Source organism: Myotis nattereri (genome assembly GCF_964212035.1).
Source record: "Myotis nattereri genome assembly, chromosome: 19".
In the NCBI taxonomy this organism is placed as follows: domain Eukaryota; kingdom Metazoa; phylum Chordata; class Mammalia; order Chiroptera; family Vespertilionidae; genus Myotis; species Myotis nattereri.
In genome coordinates, this window is record NC_138095.1 from 11369145 (window position 1) to 11394740 (window position 25596).

The 25596-nt window shown below is 50.5% G+C and overlaps 1 protein-coding gene across 3 annotated transcripts in view; it reads right to left on the minus strand.

Annotated features, from left to right (window-relative positions):
• Positions 1–2992: 2992 nt before the first annotated feature.
• The window catches only part of KDM2B (lysine demethylase 2B), a gene marked incomplete at its 5' end in the record, with an annotated part of 90589 nt that continues 67985 nt past the window's right edge, over positions 2993–25596 (minus strand). For all 3 annotated transcript variants that reach the window (XM_081114126.1, XM_081114127.1, XM_081114125.1), the window contains 11 exons: positions 2993–3721; positions 4946–5164; positions 5934–6095; positions 6181–6344; positions 7129–7808; positions 7972–8010; positions 8591–8704; positions 8897–9157; positions 9332–9418; positions 10676–10819; positions 17228–17452. In XM_081114126.1, the coding sequence (XP_080970252.1) occupies positions 3540–3721; positions 4946–5164; positions 5934–6095; positions 6181–6344; positions 7129–7808; positions 7972–8010; positions 8591–8704; positions 8897–9157; positions 9332–9418; positions 10676–10819; positions 17228–17452 (2277 nt within the window). In that variant the 3' untranslated portion in view covers positions 2993–3539. The remainder of the gene's footprint in view (positions 3722–4945; positions 5165–5933; positions 6096–6180; positions 6345–7128; positions 7809–7971; positions 8011–8590; positions 8705–8896; positions 9158–9331; positions 9419–10675; positions 10820–17227; positions 17453–25596) is intronic.

Below are 25596 nucleotides of genomic sequence, written 5' to 3' on the forward strand. Positions count from 1 at the left end.
AGTGTCTAATTCACTTGGGTATAGTGTGAATGGGTGTCCACACCAAGGTATGTGCCCTTGACCGGAATCAAACACGGGACCTTTTGGTCTGTAGGCCAATGTTCTATCCACTGAGCCACACTGGCTAGAGCTGTAGCTCCCTTCTTTATAAGAAGAGCCCAGGGTCGGTGTCGGCTGCGGTTCACACTAACCAGCATGAGCAGGTCATTGCCTCCCTACAGAAGCCATAAAACTCGGCATCTGCTGAAGCTTTAGGAGCACTTATCTTGCCTTACTTATTGTAAGACAGTGAGCTCCAGAAATTCAGCCCTCCCCACAAATTGGGAAGTCTTCAAATCCAGACCAGCCCTCAATAGCAAGCACATTTAGAAGCTGAGCAGTAGGTGCTGGTTTATCTAAGGTTAAATTAGAAAAGTGAGGTTTATTTGCACATAGTCTCAGCTTAAAACAACTTACTTAATGATTTCCTCTTGGGTTTATGTAAGTTTCAAGTGCTTGTTTTAGCAAAAGGATAAAAACTTAATGGAGGATCTTTTTAAGTGGTGTTTCAAAGTCACCTTGGTTTAGTGAGAAACCAACAAATTTTTAGCCTAACAGGCTTGACACTTAGAATAACTGAATTACAAGGTACTAACTTGTTTGGCAAAAAGCAAACATTTCTCTCTGAAGTCTACATTTTATAGCTGGCATACCATGCCTCTTGAAGTTAATTTTTTGAATACATAATAATCATATGGATAAAATTCTGAAAGTCCAAAACAGAATACAATGACATCTCCTTGTCCCTGTCCTCACAATATAAAAGGATGGCACTTGATGCTTTAGAGGAGTCACGGTGTCTTCCTTTGTAAACAAGGTTTCCTAGAGGAAGGAGGGATGGAGCCTCTCTTTCCTGAGTTCTTAGCTGTGATCTCACACAGGAAGCACCACCTCTGGTTTATGTTACTTTCATTACATCATCAGATAATGTTGTATGGACTCAGAGCAGCTGTTTGCAAGCATTTAGCTCAGCTTGGCCTTATCTAAAGCTCATTTTTTAAATGACAGGTCTGTACTGAGACTGGGTGCTGGGGTAAAACCTCAGCTAGATTTTTCAATATACTTGGGAGGGAGATCACCTGTTAAAACCACTATGGCAACCTACCTCAAGCCTGGTGAGATGCTGTGTCTTGGCTCTATGTCCCTATGGTAGCTACGGATTCCCAGCTCTGGAACCTCCTCTCAGCAAGCCTGGGTGCTCCCAGAAACGTTATAGACAATCAGGGGCCTCTAACACAGGTCTGTTTACCTGAAAACCATGATGTTCCTTAAAACAATTCCCCAGGAAGAGGATGCCTCTACTGGACATCAGGGGAACTGACCCAGGGGTTCAGAGAACTCAGGCTGTCAAGAAAACCAAAACTTGACCTCCAATGGGGGTGGCTCCATGATGAATCGTCAGGCTTGCAAGGGTAAGCCATGTTTTATAAACAAACCATAGAGTGTTAAACTAATCTGTTAAATGCATCTCCCAAATTAAATTCTGGGGTGCAACAGCTTCAGATGTCTCCAATCTAAGTCAGAAAGAATCTATGGATTTAAATTAACAGAAGGCACAACCTAGATGGGATCTACAATCATTTTGCCATGACAAACAGAAAGATAAAGGGAGGGGCCAGCAATATGAAAACTACCGTTAGCAGAAAAGGCTTGTCCCAGGAGACCCAAGTTTTATGTTGCTACTGATTATGGAGGCAGGAAGTGGGGTTATCTTCTCCATTTTCAGATTCACTAGAGCATTTCTTTCTGTATTTGAGTACAAGGTTGCAAGGCTCTGCCGTTAGATCTAAAATTACTTCTCACTAGTTTCTGCATCCGCCACCTGGGGAAGTTACCTCATAACCAAGCCTCTCCAGCTACCCTGGCCCAAGGCTACTAAAGCACAGGATGTAGCCTTGAGTTGCCTCTAATGGGAGGTTGAGAAAATGGACTCCACACACCCCCACCTTTGGCAGTAAAAATACCAAGTGGACATTGTGTAGCATAGTTCTTTCCCACTACCTTTATTAGCCATAAACAGTAAGATCTCTCTCTAAAGATGAGGAAAGCCGGCTGGTGTGCCTCAGTGGTTGAGCGTTGACCTATGTGCGAAATAGGAGGTCTCGCCAACGGCACATGCCTGGGTTTCGGGCTCGATCCCCAGTAGGGGGTGTGCATGAGGCAATGATTCTCTATCATTAATGTTTCTCTCCTTCTCCAAAGGGACTACAGCAATTCTCAGATGAATAAGAAATTACAGCTTGTTTGGCTTCAAAACAATATATACTAGTGTTGAGATTAGTGCCCCTAGACTTTCTAATCAAATGTCTAGTCCACTCCTAGAACAGAAACCCTCAAAGTCCAAGAGTGGGGTTTTTTTTTGTACAATTGTTTATACAAATTCAACAAAGGTAAAACTGAGTCGGGAAGGTCTAGGAAAACACCACCAAACAACAATGGCACTTATGAATGCATATCTTTACAACTGGGAAATAGCCATGTTATAAACCTGAAACGAGAACTCTGCTCACACTTCAAAGGAGAGAGAAAAGGAAAAGAAAGGCTACGTTGGGTCATTTACTCTACTTGACTCACCATATAAATTAGATCTATGTAGAGTCCAAGAGCTCATGCTGGAGCAAACCCTCCTGAGTGCAAAGGTTGAAGTTCAATTTTAAAATTTTTGAGAAAAGGGTGAATTCTATACAGGGGAACCTTGGCAAAGTGTCTTACTTCCACTATACTTTACATATATGCACAGCATGCTTATGTAATTTCTTAACGTCCAAAGCAGGCTCTCCACTTCCAGGTAAACATGCTTTTAACCGGAAGGTCTCAGCCTGCTCTGCCAGGTCTGGGCACATGTATAGATGGATTATTTGTGTTGATGAAGTCCAGGGTAAGTTTTCTCCTACCTCAAGGAAACCAGGAAAGTTGGCAATCATAAAACAATAAAAACACTGATATGCATTCAAACCTTGCATAAATAACTTTTAAACAATTTGTACAAAAATAATTCCTCATAATGTAAGATGTAACAAAAACCAAACAAAATATGTCAAGACGGCAGATGTGTTGTGTGGTCCACTTAATGTTGACACCAAAACCCCGGAGTTGCAAGGAATGAGGTGTCCAGAACAAAACACCACCACAAAAAAAAAAAAAACAACCCACAAAAAAACCCAGATAAACTCCTAAGCTCATGCTTCAGCAAGAGAATTTCTCCAAAGTTCATCCTCCTCTCCAACAGGAATGTCTTCTTGGTAAAGGACACCTTAGAAATGGTCCAGAAAGCAGTGCAGTTACTATTCATAATAACCCAAATGTCCAGCTCACTCATCCCCAAAATGGGTGGTGGAACGGCATTGCCTTGGCAAGACTTGCAAAATGGTATCGCTCCGTAGTCTGTTGTTCCAAGTTCCAAATTGAAAAGAAAAGCCCTAGTTTCTGTAAAGTCTTTTTCCCTCCCCATGGCGCTGCCCCTTCCCCCACCCACCCCGTATTTACACACTAGTCCTGGACTAACTCAGTTTTTGCAGGAGTTTTTCTTCCACTTGCCCAAACTGGACACTCACAGACATTTCAGCTATGAACTGCTCACAGCCTTCCTTGGTGACTTGCTTGCAGTACCTCAGGTCAATATGACAGATATTTCCACAGCGTTTGAAGAAGGACAGGCATTGGTCAGTGACCTTATTGCAGTCTGCAGGGAAGAGGACACAATGTGAGGTGGAGGGAACGTGGAGCCTGAACACAGGCCCCCAAATCCCAGGCGCTCAGCAATGGAGAAACTGGACGGAGCTCTTGAGCATATTCCAGCCCCTGCAGTAAAGCACAGGAGGCCGGCACTGCCTCTAGCTTATCAAAGTCCCTGTAGGTAATGCACAGGAGGCCAGCAGTACCTGTCTTATCAACGTCCCTGCAGGTTAGGAGGTGGCGTAAGGAAGTAAAGTGACAGCACCACATGAGTCAGCGAAGAACTGACCGCCTTTCAAACAATCAGAGTTGCCCCTTTCAAGCAATGCCCTCAGGTCAACACAACATCTCCGCACAGCCGTGCCCAGATGCTTGGATGCACATTTCAGACAGTGTAAGTACAACCCGATCTCATAAAGGCCATAGGAATTCATGAACTTGGAACCAGCACAATGGAATGCTGTCTGCATCACAGGCGGTGCCACTAATAAATGAAGGCCGGGCAGTTAGATGGGAAAAGTGACGGGGTGGCAGGGTTTTAACACCTCACCTGTTCCAAGGGTACCCCTTAACCTTTCGATCAATCTCTCAAATTCCTCCCCACCAAGTGGCTGACCCTCTTTATAAGCTTGCTGCAAAAACAAGTGATGGAGGATGTGGAATTCTTTCAGAAAAATCATGCCACTGTCCCTCATGTCCCAGTTCCTTAAAAACAAACTCCCTCCCCATCAGCAAGTGCGACAAGATGCCGAACCATAGGGCACTGGAGGTTTCTTCTCTCCAACCACAGGCCCTGTGGCAGCAGGGTAAGGAAGGGTGCATGAAATTGAAGACAACAATGACAGAAAGCAAGCTGCTTACTCCCAGTGAAAGCCTACTGGGCCTGGCCTGGCCTCATTGCCCACTGCTCCCCACCCATCCCACAGCACTCATCCCGCCAGGTGCCAACCTGTGCCCACTGAGGGAAGCTTCCCTGGTGCTTGTTTTGGGCCAGGAACCACAGTTCTATGTGCTCACAGCTACCAGCATTTCTGGTAGCAATTATTACAAATCCGGTAATAACTTCTGCAGCATGTTTCCCCTCTACACTGGGCTGTGTATCTGTCTTGATCACTGCTATGTCCTAACACCAAATACTGGGATCCTATAATAATAGCAGGTGCACAAATGTGAAATTCCCAGCTTGTCCCACGGGATGCTGGTCAGTCCCTGATGGGTGTCCCCGACTGACCTGATAAGTTGATTTCTGTTAAGGAGTCCCGGGTGGTGGTGCCCACTGCAGTGAGCAGGTTGATGGACTGGTCAGTAACATGGTTACAGTAACTAAGGTGGAGCTTGGAGAGCAGGGGCATGTGGCGGATGATGAGCCGCAGGGAGGCGTCGGTGATGTCCAGGCCTGCTAGACGCAGCTCCACGATGTTTCGGAGCTTGCTCCGATTGTCCATCTGACCTGAGGGGCAGGGAGGAGAGGCATCGATCAACCTGACAGGACACAAAAAGGCCTACCAGCCAGACATCACACTTGGTTTCAGTTCGTCATTGAGTGTTTCCCCCCAAAAGTCAGAATCAGTTCCAATATTTAAAAATCAGAAGATTGGCTGGCCAGTTTGTTTCAGTGGTTAAGTGTCGACCTATGCAGGAGGCAGCCAAACAATGACTCTCTTTCATCACTGATGTTTATATCACTATCTCCCTCTCCCTTCCTCTCTCAAATCAATAAAAAAAATATACATCAAATTTTACACACAGATTCTTGAAAGTTCAGAAGACCTAGAAACACAAAGCCCACTCTCCACCCAGCAGTACTGGGCCAAATGGTTTCCTCATTTAAGCTGCTGACAGGGAGCGATGACCCCTGAAACCCGACCTTGGAGAGCTCCACAGGAGCCCCTGTCCAACCACCCTGACCTGATGCTCCAGGGGGCCTGACGCCGATGCCGGATAAACTAACAGAGAAGCAGTGGGATTTGTGAGAGGCCCTGGGTGCCGGAAGCAAACTGAGCACAAAGCAGCCAAATTCCTCCAGGCATCCCCTGGGGACAGACAGAGGCCAGAGCAGGCTGGAGGACACGCTCACCAGATGGCACCTGTTCTCCATTAAGCATGTAATCGGGGCTTTGCACACCCTCTACACACCGTTGTGATGAAAAATCAGACCCAACAGCGCAGCTTGGTCACACCACCTCCCCATGGCCTTGCCCCCAAGCCTGGCCCCTCACCTGGCCTGTTATCTGTGGGCGGAGACAGGAGATCCCGCATCTGGGCATCCTTTAGCCCTTCTACCCACTGGACATCCAAGGTCCGGAGCAACGGACAACTGGAGGTACAGAGGGCCGAGACCGCGATCCATGAGCAGCCTGACAGCACCAAGTCTCGGAGCCCTGGGGGAACAGAGAAGGGGTCGCAGGTCAGGTGATGCACCAGCCCCCGCACCTGCACATTTGGGGTTCCTGGCCCTGCACTCACCTGGCAAACGGTTGATGAGCCAGCTCAGCTGTTTCTTGGAGATATTGGTCCAGCTGAGGTCCAGGGAGACGGGCTGTCGCCGGATGATGCCGCTCAGCATCAGGGGCGTGATGGACCTGCAGTGGTTCAGGTCGATGCGGGTCCATAACCGCTTATCACAGCACCTGGAGGCCAGACCCAGAAGAGGGGGTGCTGTCAGAGTTGGGGTCTCACTTGTGACAACTCCTCACCTTCCAAGCTCAGGGACAGGCTCCTATCTCCACCCTCTGGACCCTTCTGTTTAGGTCCCGTCTGCCTGTACCTGGGCACCTCTGCTGTGACTGCCTCAGGCCCTCCCTGGAAGGTGCTGGCACCTGTTCTCCATTAAACACTTAATGGGGGCTTAGCCCACCCTTTACACCAGTGGTTCTCAACCTTGGCTGCACATTAGAATCACCCGGGAATCACAGCATTAGTAAGAAAGAAACAGAACTTCCGGAGGCTGAGACTCAGAAATCAGGATTTTAAAAGGTTGAGAACCACTGCTCTACACACCGTTTCTCAAAACAAGCCTGAGCAGAGTTGTGTACCCATTCACGATGAAGGTAAATAACGTGGCCAGAAAGCTAGGAAATATCAAAGCTGGGATTAAGGTCAGTCACTGGCACCATTGCTGTTAATAAGCCGGGCGAACACGTCAGGCCAGGGCTCCACCTGGTCTTCAGTTCATCTTCCAAGGAGCTACGTCAGGAAATCAAATAGGCTTCACCTCTTTTGACAAGTCCAGACTGACCGGACTGCGGCAGCTGCTGGAACTCTTGGAGGAAGATAATTACGCTGGACTGGGCTTAGAAGCAGGGCATGACCACGGACTCCAGGTGGGACCCTACTTTCCACCCACACTCCATCCCTGGTCTCGCCAACCCTTAGCCCAGATCCGGGCACGCAACCAGCCCGCTGCCTCCTCACCAGCGGTTCCAGGTCCTGCAGACCCGCATGCAGACACACAGGTCTTGGTGGCTGAGGTAGCTGAAGACGGCCATCCACACCTCCCTGTGCATGACGTGGGCCGCCCCATCGTCCAGGGGCAGCGAGTCGGGTGGGGGGCTGATGGGCGGCGGCCGGATCACGTGTCGCTCCATCTGCATGCACTTGGGCGGGGACACGGAAGGAGGGGGCCGGGAGATGACGCGGGGCGGGCTGCGCAGGCCGGGCCCCAGCTGGTGTCGCAGTTCCCGGGGGGTGCCGTTGAGCCCTTTGCTGAAGCGATGGGGGCGCTCGCAGAGGCCCACGGGCCGCTTGGGCTCCTCGTTCTCACTCTCGGGCTCCGACTTAATGGGCTGGTGGTTCTCATTGGCCAGGCTGCTCTCCGTCTTCTGGATCTCCTGATTGAGCTCCTTGCTCAGCTCCTTGCTCAGCTCCTTGTTGGGGAGCCGCCGTTTCCGGCGCATTTTCACCTTCTTCTTCTCGTCGTGACCCTCCGCGCTCTCGGTGCTGGGCCCCGCTGTGGGGGAGCTGGAGCGGGAATGGTCGCTCTCCCTGGTCTTGGGGGGCGCCTCAGGCAGGTCGTCCTCCGGTTCCTGCTTGAAGCGCCGGAGCGGCTTGTTGCCTAGAGCGATCCGGTCCTCGGCATTCTTCCAGGACCGCCGCTGAGGAAGGACGGGGGCAAGGGCAGGTGGGCAGGGGGCAAGGGCAGGTAAGTCCCCGCTCAGGGCTGCATCCACTCAGGCCTCCCCACCCTCTTCGCAGGATCCTGCCCCAGCCCAGGCGCGAGGTGAAGGAAAGGAAGGGGAGGGCAGGGACAGTGGGTACCTTTTTCCTGAAAAGCTTATCTTCTTTGCCAGGTTTCAGCTGTCACAGAACAGAAAGAATGCAGAGCTTGCTCCCAGGCTCGAAGGATTTGGTCCCCTCTGCACCCAGCCCCACCACCAGTCCGTGGTCTCTAGAGTAGGGGCTGGAGGGGCACCTCCCCCGAAACCCACTCTGATGGGGGGGGCCCTGCCGGCTGGTTTTAAGGAAGAGGCTGGGGGCAGGGTAGTGTGGCCCAACTGTTCCCACCCAGCTGACCTCCCACCCTTGGCCAGGCCCAGAGATATGCAGTGGCCCGTTCAGGTGGACTTGGCCCTGGGAGCGTCCTGGAGGCAGAGCCTTTCCGGCCAGAGCGGGGAGAACAGAACCAGGCGCCACCTGGTGGCTGATGCTGGAAGGGCCAGTGGGCGGAGCGGGGCCACCGAGGTTTCCCAGATCCGCAGGGCTGCCCCGCCACAGTTCAGCTTCCCAGGCCCCGCGCCGGGACCCCGAGCCAGTGATCTGGGCAGAGGCCTGGGAAGCTCCGGGGCAGGAGAACCAGGGGGGCGGGGTCGGGGTGGAGGGGTGGCCTGGGGCTGGCAAGTCCCCAGGGCGTCGGGAGGGCGGGGCGAAGTGGGCGCACCTGCTGCTGGAAGTAGGTGAGACTGGATCTCCACCAAGGGCTGAGGCTGCTGCCTAGAGGGGGCCTCGGCGAGAGGTGAGAGGAGGAACCAGGGGACGTCTGGAGAGTCGAGGCCTAAAGGGGTGGGAAGAGGAGTGACTGGCGAGTTTCCCCCTCCTTTCTGTTGGGCGGGGCTCTCAGGATAGCCAGAGGCCAGGGTCCCGACTTCTCCCCACGGCCCACCCACGCCCTGCGCCCCCGCCCCCTGCCCCTGGGACCGGCTGGGCCACCCGCGCCCCGCCCCTCCCTTCCCCTCCCAGGACGTACTCGCTTGCGTCCACTCGGCTCTTGGGGCTTCTCGTATTTCCGCTTCCTCCTCAGGTGCACATCGTCTGACTTTCGGCGCAGGATGCTGTCTGGGGGCACCTTCTTGGGGTGCTCGTCCGACCGGCGCCGGGGCGCCTCCTCACACTCGCTCCTCCGCTTGGCCGACTCCTGGCCTTCCTTGTTGTCCCGGTTCATCTTCTGCTCCTTGAGCAGGGAGCCGGGCAGGTTGGAGGCGTACTTGAAGCCAGGGCCACGCTTTTGCTTGTAGGCCAAAAAGAGAGAAGGGACAGGCGCACTGTATATCTTTGGACGAGCGCCCTGCCCTGAGCCCAGAGCACCCACCAGCCAACCATGTGGGCACAGGTTGGACTGGCAAGGCCGAGGTCCGCCCGTCCCTCCCGGGCTGACCCCTGGGATTGGGAGCCCGGCACTCACTTTCCCGGTCTTGCCGGCGTGGTTACACTTCGGACACTCCCAGCAGTTTGGAAGCTCATCGTTGACGACGCCCTCTGACTCCTTAATCTGCCAGGGACAGCCAGTCAGCAAACAGGGAGGGGGTTGGAAGAGGCCACTCCTGCCAGGAGCATTAGTGCCCACCCCCCAGTTCCCCCCAATGCCATTTCCTGCCCATCTTTGGCTAAAAGAAAACAAGAGTGGTTAAGACAGGTGACTCTGAATTCATTCACTAGCCCTGTACTGGGCGGTGCTGGGTGTGAGCAAGTCAGACCGGCTGTCCCCTCCCTGGAGGAGCTGCTGATGTGGGAGAGAGAAGTAACCAGGCAATTAAGACGTGGTGGTCTGACTTCCAAAGTCTGGGAATAGCAAAGCGTCCCCTTCAGAGTGAAAGTCCGTGTGTGTGAGAGAGAGAGAGAGGGCGGTGAGCATCACAACAGACCGGTCAGGCCATCCAGGGAAAGGGGACACTCAGGGCCGAGGTACCATTTGGGGCAGGCCCACCCTGACCTCTTTAAAACACACAGATGCACACAAGCTGACAGGGAGGTGCCAGGTATGTCGACATTCTCCTGGGACAGAAGCTGTGTGCCAGCCCACAACAGTCTCTTCCTTTCAAAGGAAGAACCTGCTGCCCAAGACGGGCAGGTACAGCACGGCCGCCCCCAGACGGTCGCCCCCAGACGGCAGCCCTGCTGTACACACCAAGGGCAGGTCCCCGGCACCCGGGAACACAACCCCCGAGTGCAGGGGTGGGCAAACTTTTTGACTTGAGGGCCACAATGGGTTCTTAAACTGGACCGGAGGGCCGGAACAAAAGCATGGATGGAGCGTTTGTGTGAACTAATATAAATTCAAAGTAAACATCATTACATAAAAGGGTACGGTCTTTTTTTTTTTTTTTTTTAGTTTATTCATTTCAAACGGGCCGGATCCGGCCCGCGGGCCATAGTTTGCCCACGGCTGCCCTAGTGTTATGGCCCTCACCTGGCCAGGCCCCGGTTCGGTCAGAAGCCCCGAGCCAGGGTCCCAGCAAGCAGCCTGACCAGCCAGCGTCTCCCTCTGGCCCAGGTGGAGCCTCTGGAAACTCTGTAGTTCTGAGTGAGGTACTGCCTGGGGTGGGGGGAGCCCTGCACCTGTGCGTGAGGTCGGAGCTGCTCCAGACCCTTCTTGCCCTCAGCTCGTATCTGACACACAGAATGCCCCCGATGTGAGGGCCCTCCATGGAGGAGTCTAAGTGTCCCCTACCCCCCGAGCTTCACCAACACTAGAGGCCCCGAGGAGGGGTGTCGAGCAGCATAGCCAGGTGCCCCCGGGGCCGCTCACCTTAAGGCATCCAGGGTGGATGATTTCGTTGCAGATGGAGCACTCCATGAGCATGAGGTTAAACTTGCCTTCTTCCTCTTCCACCGTGTCTTCCTTCCCCGCCTCGCCACACACTAGGCACACGGCGGTGTGGGGCAGCACTGGCTGGAGAACCGGGGAGAGCAGAAGTCAACAGAGACCGGGACCCCATGGGGAACGGGGCAAAGGCATGAGCTACTCTCCTCCGGCCTGCCACTGTCATTCATTCATTCAGTCACTCATTCAAAGACTTAACACTCCTGCCTCTGTGCGCCAGGTACCAACTACTCGTAGCGCTGGGAGTACAGTAATAAACGCCTCTGCCGTCCTGAGCTTGAATCTTACTGGAGGGAGGAGGACAGAGTGGAGAATACAGTATATTAAATGGTGGCAAGGGATATGGAGAAAAATACAGCAAGCAGGGCCAGGGCCAGGGGTGGAAGGCGGGCTCATCTGAAACGTGGAGGTCAGGGAGTGAGTCCAGCTCTGTGGGGGCTGAGGCAGCATTTCCCCAGGGGTATCAAAGCCTAGGCCATGGACTCCGGGGTCCCCAAGACCTTCACAAGGAGGACTGGGAAGTAGGTCAAAACCCCCTTCAGAACAATACTAAGCCCTAGCCAGTTTGGCTCAGTGGATAGAGCATCGGCCTGCAGACTGAAGAGTCCCGGGTTCGATTCTGGTCAAGGACATATGACCACGTTGCGGGCTCCATACCAAGTAGAGGGCATGCAAGAGGCAGCCAATCGATGATTCTCTCTCATCACTGATGTTTCTCTCCCTCGTCTTTCCTCTCTAAAATCAAAATGTATTTAAAAAAATAAAAAAGAACAATACTAAGACGTTATCTGCCTTTTTCACAGTGTTGACAGCATACGCTGCTGGGCAATGGCACTAGACAGGGCAGGGCTCACCGTGCCCTTGCGGTCACTGAGCTACTCCTGGCCACGCAGTCATTAAAAAGATCAGTTTCATTTAAGAGTGTCTTTGATGAAGCAGCAAAAACGGTTAATTTTATTAAGACACTGACCCTTAACAAAATAGATCCAGAGACATTGAAGCATGAAGCAGACTAAGGTATTTCAGAGGGAAAGGTGGGAGCAGGAAAAAGAGATTAACCAAAGAACTTATGTGCATATATGCATAACCCATGCAATAGTGCAGTGAAGGCCTGGGGAGGGGAGGGAGCAGGGTGTAGAGGGTCACTGGGGGCAGAGGGGAGACACATCTGTAATACTCTCAACAATAAAGATAAATTTAATAAATAAGTGAAACCTTGGCCCTTGATCCCTTTACCATTCTGTGTGACAAAATAGGGAAGTGCTTCTGCCGCATGCCAAGCAGGGGCCCTCTGAAGCAGAAGCACTCACGTGGCCAAGCTGAGGGCTCGCTGGCCACTTCCTCCAGAACATCTTCTACTTGGAAGGACTTTTAGAAAAGCCCACGGATATGGGCATTATCTCCTCAAAGACAAAACAAGGGAGCCTGTCGTTTCCAGAGAAATAACTTACAGCTTGGGCTGCAAATGGTACGATGCTAATTTTCAAACAGAAATTAGAACCTTAGAAAACTTACGTTAGCCACTATGAACCCAACAGCTTCCCAAAGACCTTCCTGACGAGATTGGTAGCAGTGTTAGCAAATGTGGTTTTGAGTGTTTTTGTTTTTTTCGTACAACGCTGTGCACCAATATTTAGAAAAGCTGCGTAACTCGGGGCACCAGTATTTTCTAAATGGCTGAAGCATGATGTTGCAACATCATCTATGAGCAAATGAGCTATTTCAGGGGCAAGAACAACTAATGACATTTAAGTAACTACGAAAAAGTTCATTGATAACAGTTTCAGAGTCCACATTACAATTAACCTTTAAGAAGCCGCTATGGTTGAGTGCGGGTGGAATACCTGAAAAAATACCCACGATGATCTGAAATGACTGTTAAAAACACTCCTGCCTTTTCAGCCACGCACCTGAGTGAGGCCAGACAGTCCTCATAGGTTCCTCTAAAACATCGCAATACAGTGAATATTGAAACAGATACGAACATCCAGGTCTTTTCTAACGGACCAGGCATGAAAGAGATTTACAGAAACATAACACATTGCCATTCTTTCCACTAACCATTTTTGTTTGGAAGATGTAGTTACTTCTCATAAAAATGTTATTTATGTTTTCATGAAGTGGATTTCTTATTATTTTTTTAATGAGTTCAGTGTTAATTCTGAATATAGTCACTTTAATAATAAGCCACATAAGCAAAAGCTCTTTGGGTCCTAATGATATTGAAGAGGGGAAAGACCGTTGAACGCCCTGCCCCGACACGCTGCCTTTCTACAGACCTGCCTCCTAGCACCTGGCACAGGGATCCAGAGGAACCACACAGGCAACATTTAATAAACTGAGTCAGGCCGAAACCGGTGTGGCTCAGTGGATAGAGCGTCGGCCTGTGGACTGAAAGGTCCCAGGTTCGATTCCGGTCAAGGGCATGTACTTGGGTTGCGGGCACATCCCCAGTGGGGGGTGTGCAGGAGGCAGCTGATCGATGTTTCTCTCTCATCGATGTTTCTAACTCTCTATCTCTCTCCCTTCCTCTCTGTAAAAAATCAATAAAATATATATTTAAAAAATAAAAAAATAAACTGAGTCAGAGGAGCTTCGAATACGCAGGGATATACAGATATATACGCCACTGGACATCCCAGCGGGGAAAAATCTACAAAATGGCACAAACATTGAAATTCAAATAAATAGAACATAAGGAAGGTAAGAGAATCATCATTCCTTCAACAAATACTTAAGGAACATCTGCTAAAGCCTGAAGCAAGTGGCCGAGAGGGGGACAGTGATGAGGGAGACAGCTGCTCCTCAAGGTTTTTAGGAAGATGAAGGCAGATCATGCAGAAATTCTAGGGAAACGGAGATGAGTCGTGTACAGGTGTTACCGGGAGCAGCAGAGGCGGGTGCTGGAGGAGGCACAGAGCCAGGGAATTTGGGCTCAGAGAGGAGAGAAGAGGGGAGCGCATTGGGACACACTGAGGGCGCTGGTCTAGGATGGGGTAGGCGTCTGACTGAAAGAGTGATGGGAGGTAGAAACAAAAGGAAGCACAGATCCAGGAGAGGAAGTCCAGGAGCTGGAGATGGTGCTGGACGGTGGGAGGGGATCAGGTCTGCGGGGAAGCCTCGAGGAGAGGGGGCAAAGGGAAGGCTGCTGTGGGAAGAGGGAGGCTCTGGCACATGGAGAGAGAAGGCCTAGAAAAGGAAGACGGGTAGTAAAACATCCGACAAAGTGGAAGGGCTGGAAGAAGAGTAAGGAGCCTCCCTCATACCCCCCACCCCCCGCCCCCGCCGTCATGCCAAGCCTGCATTTGCAATCAGTTCCAAAAGCCACATCGGGGTGGGAAGGAGGAGACACATAAATGTGAGGTTTCCTTCAACCAGCACCGACTGTGCCAGGTACCGGACCTAGGACCAGAACCGCAAAGAATAGGTGATAGGCCTGGCTGGCGTGGCTCAGTGGTTGAGCGTCAACCTATGAACCAGGAGGTCATGGTTCGATTCCTGGTCAGGGCACATACCCGGGTTGCAGGTTCAATTCCCAGTGTGGGGTGTGCAGGAGGCAGCCTATTGATGATTCTCTCTCATCACTGATGTTTTATTTCTCTCTCTCTCTTTTTTTAATCCTCACCCAAAGATATTTTTCATTGATTTTTAGAAGAGAGAGGGTAAGACAGAGAAATATTAACGTGAGAGAAACACATCAATTGGTTGTCTCCTGCAGGAGCCAGGGAGGACCCTTCAGTCTACAGGACCAACACTCTATCCCCAAACTGGCTTGGGCTCTATCTCCCTCTGAAATCAATAATATATATATATATATATTATATATATATAATTATATATATATATATAGAATAGGTGATAGCAGAGACAGGTTTCCTCTAACTGAGCCTGGGACACTGGGCGGGAGGGAGAGGGTGGAAGAGAAAAAACAAGGCTACAAAGAAAAGACAGTCCCAGGTCATGGCCAGCACACCCAGTTTTAGGTGACACTGTTTTCAAAAACAAGAGCCTCTACAGACAACCTCTTAAATCCTGACAGAACACAACAAGTCACATGGACCACCTCTCTACAAAAATGCACCCACGCACGCACGCAGATAAAAATCTGTATTTAATTTCAAGGGGGATCTCAAATTCCCTGAAATCCATTCAAATGACCTGGGTACATGTAACAAAAACAGAAGCAATGAAACTTAAAAACTTCTGCACAGCAAAGGAAATAATCAACAGTGAAAAGGCAACCTATGGTGGGAGGAAATATTTACAAGTCATTTATGTAAGCGGTTAGTGTCCAAATTATACAAAAGGCTCCCACTACAACCACAAAAACAGAAGCAATCCAATTTAGAGATTGGGCAAAGGACTTCAAGTCATTTCTCCAAAAAAGCCCCACAGACATCACGTATCGAACCTACAAAAAGAAGCTCAATATCACTCGTCATCAGGGGAATGCAAATCAAAACCATAATGAGATATCACACCTCATACCCACTGGGATGGCCACTCTAATAAAATAAAAACAAACAGAAAGTAACGAGAAATTGTGGAGAAAACAAGAAACATGGGGAAAACCGGGACCCTCATGCACAGTTGGTGGGAATGTGAAATGGTGCAGCCATGATGGAAAACAGTGTGGAGGTTCCTCAAAAACTTAAAAAAAAAAAAAAATAGAACTACATAGGATCCAGCAATCCCACTTCTGGGAATATATACCAAAGAATTCAAAAAAGGACCTCAAAGAGGTATCGGCACACTCATGCTCATCGCAGCATCATTAACAATAGCCAAGAGGTGGAAGCAACTTTAATGTCCAAGGACAGAGGAAAGAATGAAGAAAATGCAGTAGAGACCACACAATGGAATAGCATGCAGCCTTTAAAAAGAATGAAATCCTACCACAGGCTACGGCGTGGATGAGCCGTAAGAGGATTATGCTGGATGAAATAAGCCAGTCCCAGAGGGAGAAACCCTGTCTGATTCCGCTCACATGCAGCGTCTAAAGTAGTCCTACTGAGAAGCAGAAAGCAGAAAGGTGGCTGCCAGGGGTTGGCGAGTGGGGAGGGGGAAAGAGGAGTTGTGGTTTAATGGATATCGAGTTTCCATTTGGCAAGATGAAACAGTCCCAGAGATCGGTTTCACAACAATGGGCATATAGGTTGTATGACTGTACTATACACTTAAAACTGGTTAAAATGATGGGGATGTAAAATACAGCCTAGGAAATATAGTCAATAATACTGTGCTAACTATATACAGGGCCAGGTGGGTACTGGAAATATCAGGGGGACACTGTGTAAAATAGATGATTGTCTAACCACTATGCTGTACACCTGAAACCAACACAAAATAATATTGAATGTAAACTATATTTTAAAAATCCCAAAAAAAACCTTTTAAAAAAATAGAGATAAAAAATAATTGGTGAACATAAACCACCGTTTGATCAGAAGAAAAATGTTTTATTTGTGCACTGAAATTGATATATCTGTTTATTTGGTTGTGTGGATCGGGGAGTGGATTTTTGCCTGTTTGTTTAGGAAGTAAGTACAAGTAACAATAAAATTTTGAAAAAAGAAAGTGAAAATATATTGTGATAATTTATTGGAGCTTATCGACTTTTAGTAAGTTTAAGTACGAATAAAATGTTTCTTATGCCAAAAAAACCCCCCCACAAAAATCCTTGTACACATGTATTGAATATAGCACAAAAATATATTTATTTTGCCAAAAAAACAAGTTAAAATTGTAAATTTTGTTATGTATTTTTTTACAATAAAAAACAAAACAGTGTGTCCTGTCGAGGGACAAGGGGGAGGTGCCCCTGGGCTTGGAGGGCACAGCAGGCTCGCGGATGCCAGGCTGGGCCTTGGGAGGAGCTCGCCCAGGATCCTGTCCCTACCTCCACAGGGAGGACCCCGGGGCCTTGAAAGCAGCACCCCAGGGAAAGCAGACTGCATGGGTGCATGCGGGAGGGAACCCACAGGCAGACCATGGGCCATGCTGGCCAGGCTCTGCAGCGGCCCGGAGCGCCATAAATCAGCCTCTTTCTCCGGGGCTGCCCCTTCAGGAGGAGCACTGACCTTCCACCCAGACCTCGGACTTTGAAGGTAGGACAGGAAGGAAGGGAGGGCCTACATGAGCTGGATCATAAATGCTGGCAACGGGGTCACAGACGGGATAGGCTGCCCTAACCTCCCTAATGGCAGAGACTTCAAAGCACCCGGCCATCTAGGGGAGGAAGGAGGTGTAAGCCCATCAGACGATGAAGAAAAAGGAGCCCGCGCCCATGGCAGGAAGCTCTGCCCTGCGGAATCTGAAAACAGCACTCATCGGAGCCCCTTTCTTCCCCGAGGGCGCGCTGCTGCGGGAACCTTCTCTGTAAGCAGAGAAACAAACCGGCCGGCGTAGACGGGGCGCCGGGTCTACCGCAGAGCAGCGCCGGTCCTGCGGCGCCCGGAGGCCCCGCGTGCCACTCACCGCGATGCACTGCCGCATGATGCAGCTCTGCTTCATCCGCCCGGGGCCGCCGAACTTCTTCATGTCCTTGCAGAAGTGGCACTCGCCGCACTCGGTCCGCAGGCAGGCCTCGCACTTGCGGCATCGCGTCCGGCGCCGGCGAGCTCCCGCTGTGGCCCGATTGGCGGCCAACTTCACCGCGGAGGCGGGGCCCAGCTTCCCTTTGGGCCGCCCTATGGCCCGGTTCTGCAGGAGAACACACAGGACCGGTGAAATGCGAGGCTGCAGGGCGGGCCAGACCCCCAGCAGACGGCAGTACTGGGTGGCTTGTATCCCACCCCCACCAAAAGAATATATATGTCAGCGTGGAACCCCGGGCCCTCAGAATGGGACCCTATGTGCAGACAGGGTCTTCACAGAGGTAACCGAATTAAAGCCAAGTCATCGGATGGGCCCTAACCCAACATGACTGGTGTCCACGTGAAAGGCGGCAATTTGGACACAGCCCAGAGGGAGCGCATGTGAAGACACAGGGAGAAGCCGGCGATGGGATGCCTCGAGGAGCTGAGAAATGTCAGTCGGTGCCCGAAGCTGGAAGAGATGCGGAAGGATCCTCGCCTACGGCCTTGGGAGCAAGCACGGCCCTGTCCACACCTTGAGGGCAGACTTCGGGCCTCCGATCTGCGAGAGACTTAAGTTGCTGTTGCTTTAAACCACCCAGCTGTGGTTCTTCGTATGGCAGCCCCAGGAACCTAACACCGCGGCCACTCCAGCTTCTGACCGACGCCCTGGCTCAAGACCCTCCCGCGGCCCCACGCTGGAGGGCAGGCCCTGTGATTGTGCCTCCCCCGAGAGGCCACACGGGGCCACGCGGTCAGCCTGTTCCCTGTGCCAGGAACACCCTCCCCACACCACGCGGCTACCGCCTGCTCTTCCTGCAGGCCCCAGCCACCCACTGCTTTCTGCCCACGGCTCTCTGACCACCCTGCACGGCCCCTCGCAGCACTTATCATCCCTGCCTGTCAGCAGGCCTTCCCTTTGAGACAAGGGGCTCAGGAAGGCAGGGATCAAGGGTGTCTTGTCACCGCTTTCCTTCCACAGGACGATGGACATAGAATGTGCTCAATAAACCAAACAGACCCCCAGGAGGATGAGACAGTAACCCTACGGAGCCCTGACTTCCGAGACCTTCTCGAAATGGGCTCCAAACCCTTCCTCCCCCGTGACTCAGAAGGAAACGGCAGGTAGATTAAATGTTAAACAGTGAACGCGCCAGTGTCCTGCTCAGAGGTCCTTGTATGCTGGCCACCAGCCCGAGCCTCCTGCAATCAAGAATCTGTGGTGGAGCTCCTGGTCAGCCCCTGGGGAACGCTGTCTGCTGAGGTCCCCTGTCGACCTACGATCGGAAGAGGGAAGGACCAGGATGCGGAGTGTGTCTTGTCTAAGTAGCACGCGTTTGCTGGAGAATGGCTCACCCCTCTGTCAGAGAGACCATGACTCATCCCAAAACTATCTGATATGAATGGCAGTTAATACTCAAAGCCCCTTCTCAGCCAACTCAGCAAGCTTCAGTCCAGCTCCAGCCTTTGCATTTTAATTGCTGGTCACAGGACCACGACTGTGCTGAGGCCCTCCTTACCCTCCCATGACACACCACTGCCCCAACCCCACGGGAAACGTGCAACCACCTCAGGAAGAGAAACAGTCCACCTGGCTTTGTGAATAAAGCCTCACCCTCATCCATTTTCTTTATTTTCCCAGCAGCCTGTAGCATTCGAGGAGACTGCAAGGCCTCTGACAACTGTGGGGCCCACTGCGCGAGGTGCTGCTGCTCTGATCTTAATCCAGCTCAACCTGCTCTGAACTCCACAGCGGGAAGGGGGATGCTAAACCCGGCTCCGCTGACCCCTTTGTCCTCATCTCCCACAAAGCCACACCCAGCTCGGCCATGCCTGCCCACCTCCGGGGCAAACTCCACACCGGCGACTCTTCCTTCAAGCAGCGAAGGGTCTCTCCGTCTCCTTGCACTGTCCTTGCACAACATCCCAGGAAGGCCTGGGCCACCCCCGAGTGGCACATTTCGCAGCGATAATGCCAAATTGGCCTACATATTGTGCAGGTCAGGTCTTGCTGCCAGAGGAGCAGTTAAAAAAAAAAGATCGGTTTTCAGAGCCTTTGGATTTGAGAATGGAACATAAGAGACCGCGGGCCTAAAAACTAAGCAATGACAAGGACGCTGACGGCAGAGGTGGAGGCTATCTGCTGAGTACGCACTATCGCGCTCATATTTCACGTGTGATATTCCCTAATTTTCCCAATAATAACCCAATGAGATGCTGTTGTTCAGATGGGGAAACTGGAGCTGGGGGTTCAGTGACTTGCCCGTGGTCGCAGAGTCAGCAGAGGCTGCGCATGCCCTCAAGCCATGCTCTGAACACTTCAGCCCAGGACTAAAGGCAAAGAGGGCGAGAGCCCCCCAGAGTGCGCACGCCCGTGGGAGGGGTTCACAGCTAGTGCCTCGACACCCACAGTATGGTGGGCGCCAACAGGAGGTGCAGAGAAGCACATGTGCTTCCAGGGAAATGGAAACCAGGACGGTTTCTCCCTCTCTTCACAGCGCGGAAGAGTCCACCTCCTGTTAACAACTCACTCTTCCAATCGTCACATGAGCAACCAGGAGGGTATCCAGAGCTTCCAGTCAGGTAGAGAGGGCAGCGCAGGGGCCAACTTCCAAGGACTAGCTTCTTTGGTGAAGAACTGAATAAACAACATTTTAAAAATTCCAAGATCCAAATAGGCCTCTCCCCTCCCACTCAGGAATGCCAGGTATAAACAGCCGCTGAGCCAGGCCTGTGGCCTCACTGGCCACAAACTCAGTGTCCCTCCGAAAAAACGTTGGGTCAATCCAGCCCGAGTCCCGGAGCCAGGATGCGACTGAAACAAGCCCACCTTCCCGTGCTTTCCAAAGCACATTCCTATCGCGAGAAGCATTTTTCTAATCTATGGAAAAACAAGCCCGTCTGGATCTCGATGGCAGCTGAGACATCCAAAAAAATAACAAAGCAAATGACAGAAATGACAGATAAGGCCTCAAAAGAAGAGTGTAAGGAGCCGCTGATCTGAGGACCTTAATTCCGACCCCTCTAGCTGGCTGCCAAATCAAGCTAGAAATACAGCTGCTGCTACAGTTTCAAACAAAGATGTCAAGTGTCAATTCGGGGGAGGGAGGGGTGTCTTTTCAACAAATAGATATCCATAAGCAAAAAATAAAGTTAGACCCCTACCTCACACTACATATAAAAACTAACTAAAAAATGGGTTGAAGATCTAAATCAGCGGTTCTCAACCTGTGGGTCGCGACCCGTTGGGGGTCGAACAACCCTTTCACAGGGGTCGCCTAAGACCATTGGAAAACACATATATAATTACATATTGTTTTTGTGATTAATCACTATGCTTTAATTATGTTCAATTTGTAACAATGAAAATACATCCTGCATATCAGATATTTACTTGACGATTCATAACAGTAGCAAAATTACAGTTATGAAGTAGCAACGAAAATAATTGTATGGTTGGGGGTCACCACAACATGAGGAACTGTATTAAAGGGTCGCGGCATTAGGAAGGTTGAGAACCACGGATCTAAATGCAAGAGCTAAAACAATAAAACTCTTCGAAGAAAGTTTAAGGATAAATCTTCATGGCCTTGGATTAGGCAAGGGTTTTCTGGATGACGCCAAAGGCACAGGCAACAAAAGAAAAAAGATAAACTAGACTTCAAAAGAAGAAAAAGGGAAAAAGATAAGCTGGACTTCAAACTTAAAAACTGTTGTGCTTGAAGAGCTCTACATAATGAAAAAGACCACAGAATGGGAGAAAATACTTGCAAATCATGTATCTGGAAAGAAGCTGGTATCCAGAATACATAAAAAAACTCGAACGACTCAACAATTAAAAAAAAAAAAATCCCAAATTAAAAATAAGCAAAGGATTTAGTTCTCCAAAACAGATAAACAAATGGGCAGTAAGCACAGGAAAAGCACACAAGCCCGGCTGGTGTGGTTCAATGGTTGAGCCTCAACCTATGAACCAGGTCAGGGCACATGCCCGGGTTGAGGGCTCGATCCCTAGTAGGGGGTGTGCAGGAGGCAGCCAATCAATGATTCTCTCTCATCATTAATGTTTCTCTCTGTCTCTCTCTGTCTCTCTCTCTCTCTCTTTCCTCTCTGAAATCAATAAAAATATTTTTTTAAAAAAGATGTTCAACACCACTAGTCAATAGAATATGTGATAAGCACGTGAGACTTGTTCATTAACCCCCTCACTCACACATCCACTCACCTACCCACCCAAGTGTTTTCAGGCTACGAATTATGTACCAGATTCAATGCTGGAATTATAAAGATGAGTAAGAGCAGTTCACAACTCTCAAAAGCGCTAGAGCCTGGGGGGGGGGGGGCGGGGGGGAAATACAGACTGTAACCACATGAACGCAATGCAACACGATGATAATATCAGAAGCTAACACCTCAACATCTGAATCAATAATCAATGAGGTGGAAATCATTATTTCTATTTAGCAGTGAGGAAACTGAGGGACAGCATAGTCAAGTACTCCCCCCTAAGCCATAGCGCCGGTAAGTGAGAAGCCGAGATGCGAACCCAGAGAGTGGCTCAAAAGCCTGCCCTCTGGTGTGCTGGTCCCAGGAGAAATGCCGCCTTTCACTGGGGAGGGAGGTTGGGAAAAGTGTCACAGACACAGGAGGTGGTGACTACACAGAGTCTTAGAGGGGCACTAGGACTCTGCAGGCCAGGGGTAGGGGTGGGGTTAGGGAGTGGATATTCTAGGCAGAAGGAAGAGTAAGATAGAGATGTGAAACAACACGACACATTGGAGGAATCGCTTGATATGGCTGCGGACAAGCAGCCCTGAGGTGGCAGGAGCCTAACCCCGCAGGGCCCCGTGTGCCACATGAGAAATGGTGGCCCCTGGAAGGGTCGTCCAAGGACTTTATATGCAGGAACAACACGATCGGATTCTGGCAAGAATGTGGGGAGTATTTTTGGGGCAGTGGGTGAGACGAAAGGCAGGGAGGTGAGATGAGGATCCCGCAGCAAGCAGTCCAGCTGAAGATTGTGAAGACATGAATCGGAGGGATGAGAGGAGGGGATGACTCAGGAGGTATTTTAGACGCTGACCCACTGTTCGAAGATCCGGGAGGCGGAGTGAACATGGGGTACGCAGGCAGGCAGAGTCCTGAAAAACCTGGAGGTTTCTGGCTTGAGCAACAAGCGAACAAGGGGCTTAGGAGAAGACGGAGAACAATGGCTCCGCTGTGGAATGTGAGGAACCCGTGGGACATCCAAGGAAAGTGGCCAGCAGGCAGGAGGGACCGGAGCTGACACATACAACTGGGAATCGGCAATAGTGGTAAACTAAAGTCCAGGAGGTTGTCCAGGCAGAATGGGCAGAGGGAAAAGAGGGTCCCCTAAGCAGTACCTTCAAGACTAAAAACATCTAAGGGTCAGGTGACTAAGAGCAAACTGCTGAATGGTCAGAACGGCAGGCAAGGCAGCAGGTGGTGTGGCATCCCCGAGCCAGGGAACAATTTCAAGAAGAGAGCTGGCCGGAGTTTCAACTGTCACGGGGAGTCAGTGAGAAAAACTGTAAAACCTGAGTGGACGTTTTCACCGTTAAGACAGTTTCCCACCGAACTACCCCTAGCAGCAGCACACTGCCAGGTAGCCCCACAAGGGGTGGCCACAGCAGCGGAGTTCCTTTGTCATGCTAATGTTGCATTCTATTGCATAACAGATTTATGTCAACATTATAGCTGCTCCCAAATCTTGGAGCATCATGGACATTCCAAGAAAAGCTGGATTTCAGCAGCACCAGAGGTCCCTTAACAATCACCTATAGACCCAGGGAAGGCTTCAGTCTGTTTATATGCTGAGGATAAGGAGCAAGAGATAGAAAAAAAAAAAAAACCACCACAAAACACAGGTACCAGAACCCAAGAGATGGGTTCTGGAGAGTTTGAGGAAAGCTAAAGACCTTCTACACATAGGCACAGCCTCAAAACTTTTTTTAAAAATATATTTTATTGATTTTTTTACAGAGAGGAAGGGAGAGGGACAGAGAGTTAGAAACATCAATGAGAGAGAAACATTGATCAGCTGCCTCCTGCACGCCCCCTACTGGGGATGTGCCCGCAACCAAGGTACATTGCCCTTGACCGGAATCGAACCTGGGACCTTTCAGTCTGCAGGCTGATGCTCTATCCACTGAGCCAAACCGGTTAGGGCGCCTCAAAACTTTTGCATATAATTTCAGGAAGATTCAAGGACCCCTGTCTTAAAATGTCATTAAGAAGCTATAATGAGTAACATAGTGATTAGGGCTGCATAAATTTATGAGATATTTTCTTCATAAATTTCTATTATTCATCACTTTAAACAAGCAATAATCATTTTTATTTAAAAAAAGAAATAATATATATATATGTAGAAAAGAAAAGAAATAAGTCCAGCCAGTATGGCTCAGTGGTTGAGCATTGAATCGACCCAGGAACCAAGAGGTCACGGTTTGATTCCGGTTAGGGCACATGCCTGGGTTTGCAGGTTCGATCCCCAGTAGGGGGCGTGCAGGAGGCAGCCGATTGATGATTCTCATTGATGTTTCTATCCTTTCTCCCTTCCTCTCTCTGAAATCAATAAAAACATTTTTTTAAAAAGGAATAAAACTATTTTTACTTCAGGGGTTTAAAAAACCACAAAACACCCAAGATGGAACAAGAATTCTTCTAACAAGCCCTTCTTTAAGGGGCATCTCCTCAAACTGAAAAGCAGAGCTGAAGAATTTTCAGACACATTCTGCACTGGAAAAGCAAATGAAGTCGATGAGGAGAAGGCCCAGACTAAGGTGATCATAGGTAAAGAATGTGGGAGGGGTCTCCTTCCCCCTCAGCATTACCCCCTTGCTCTGGTCCCACAGGACGGACATCAGGAGCAGGGGGAAGCCAGGCCGCTGCGGGAAGGGAAAGGACACACAGGCCAGCCCAGCAGAACAGGCCTAAGGAAGCCCGATGGTCCCCAGAACTGGACACCTGCCTTGGGTGGGGGTGAGAGACGAGCACTTTTACCCCGGCAGCAGGAAAATTCTGATGAGGGGTGGGGGGAGGGGCTGGGCGCAGCTGCAGGGATGGATGGACTGGGCGACGGGAACTTCCCAGCAGGGCCTCCACGGGGTCCTCTCACTAAGCAGGTGAGCAAGATCACCTGCATACCCACCTGCCAGGTCTCCCACGCCTCCTCATGAAGGGCCTCTCCTATGGTGCCAGCCCATTCTGGCGGGTGGGATGGAGGAGCCCTCCCTGAAGGAGACTTATTTTAAGGAGGGGGGTTTAGAGCCTGCAACCTGGAGACTCGCTTTCATTTGGAAACACCTGCCTTGGCGGTCCTTGGAGGAAGCCACTCTTCTACGCAGGCCCAAGAAATCCCAAGACTGAGAAACAGACAAACCACCACACACTGATGAGGAAGAAGTAGGGAGGCTCGAGGCAAGGGAGCCCTAGCTTAGAGTGTTCCCAAGGCCGGTTATCTTAGCAGACAACCATTTTCTGTTAGGACTACAGAAAAACCTGTTGCCCACTGACCTGGCTTAGAGGTCTTCTCCCTCAGTACGTGTGTGGGGGGGAAATCATCTTAGAGCGAACATCGCAACCTCGAGAACTTCCCTGGCTGATAACTCCAAGCGCCACACTGGCTGACTGAGGAGGAGGCAAACAAAACCTGGCAACGGGAGTACAGGTCCGCTCTTGATGGAGGTCTCTCTCGGGAGTGGCAGGAGCGGAAAACGCGGTTGTAAGCCCAGAGAGACATACCAAGTCTTGCCTCGTGCAGTGTCAAACATTATACCTATGGAAGGCCAGAGAGCGTGGCCAAATTAAAAAACAAAAGCAAAACAGGTCACAGGAACCTGGATCCCGAAACACCAAAGTGCAGTACCCCGTGTGAAGTGTCTTATGAATGACCAGATGCCACAGAGAAATGGTCAGCTGTGGGCAGGGGTGAGGTGCGCCCAAACTAAACTGAAACCTTCAAACCTAGAGCCGAGGTGTGAACTGAGCAGCAGGAATGTGAGAACCATTTACTGGCATCGCTACCCACCGACGTGATCAAAGCCCCAAGCTCCCAAACCACTTGGGTTGCCTCTGAGTTAGTCCAATTCCTAAAACCAGGGAGACCCAGGAACACCTCATAAGGTACGTGTGCCTGAAGACGATCCAGCCAAACAGAAAACCACACAATTTAACTTGGTCTCTGCTAAGAAAAGCCACTCAATAACGTGAGATAAGACTTAAGTGCAACCTACCCAGGACTTCCTC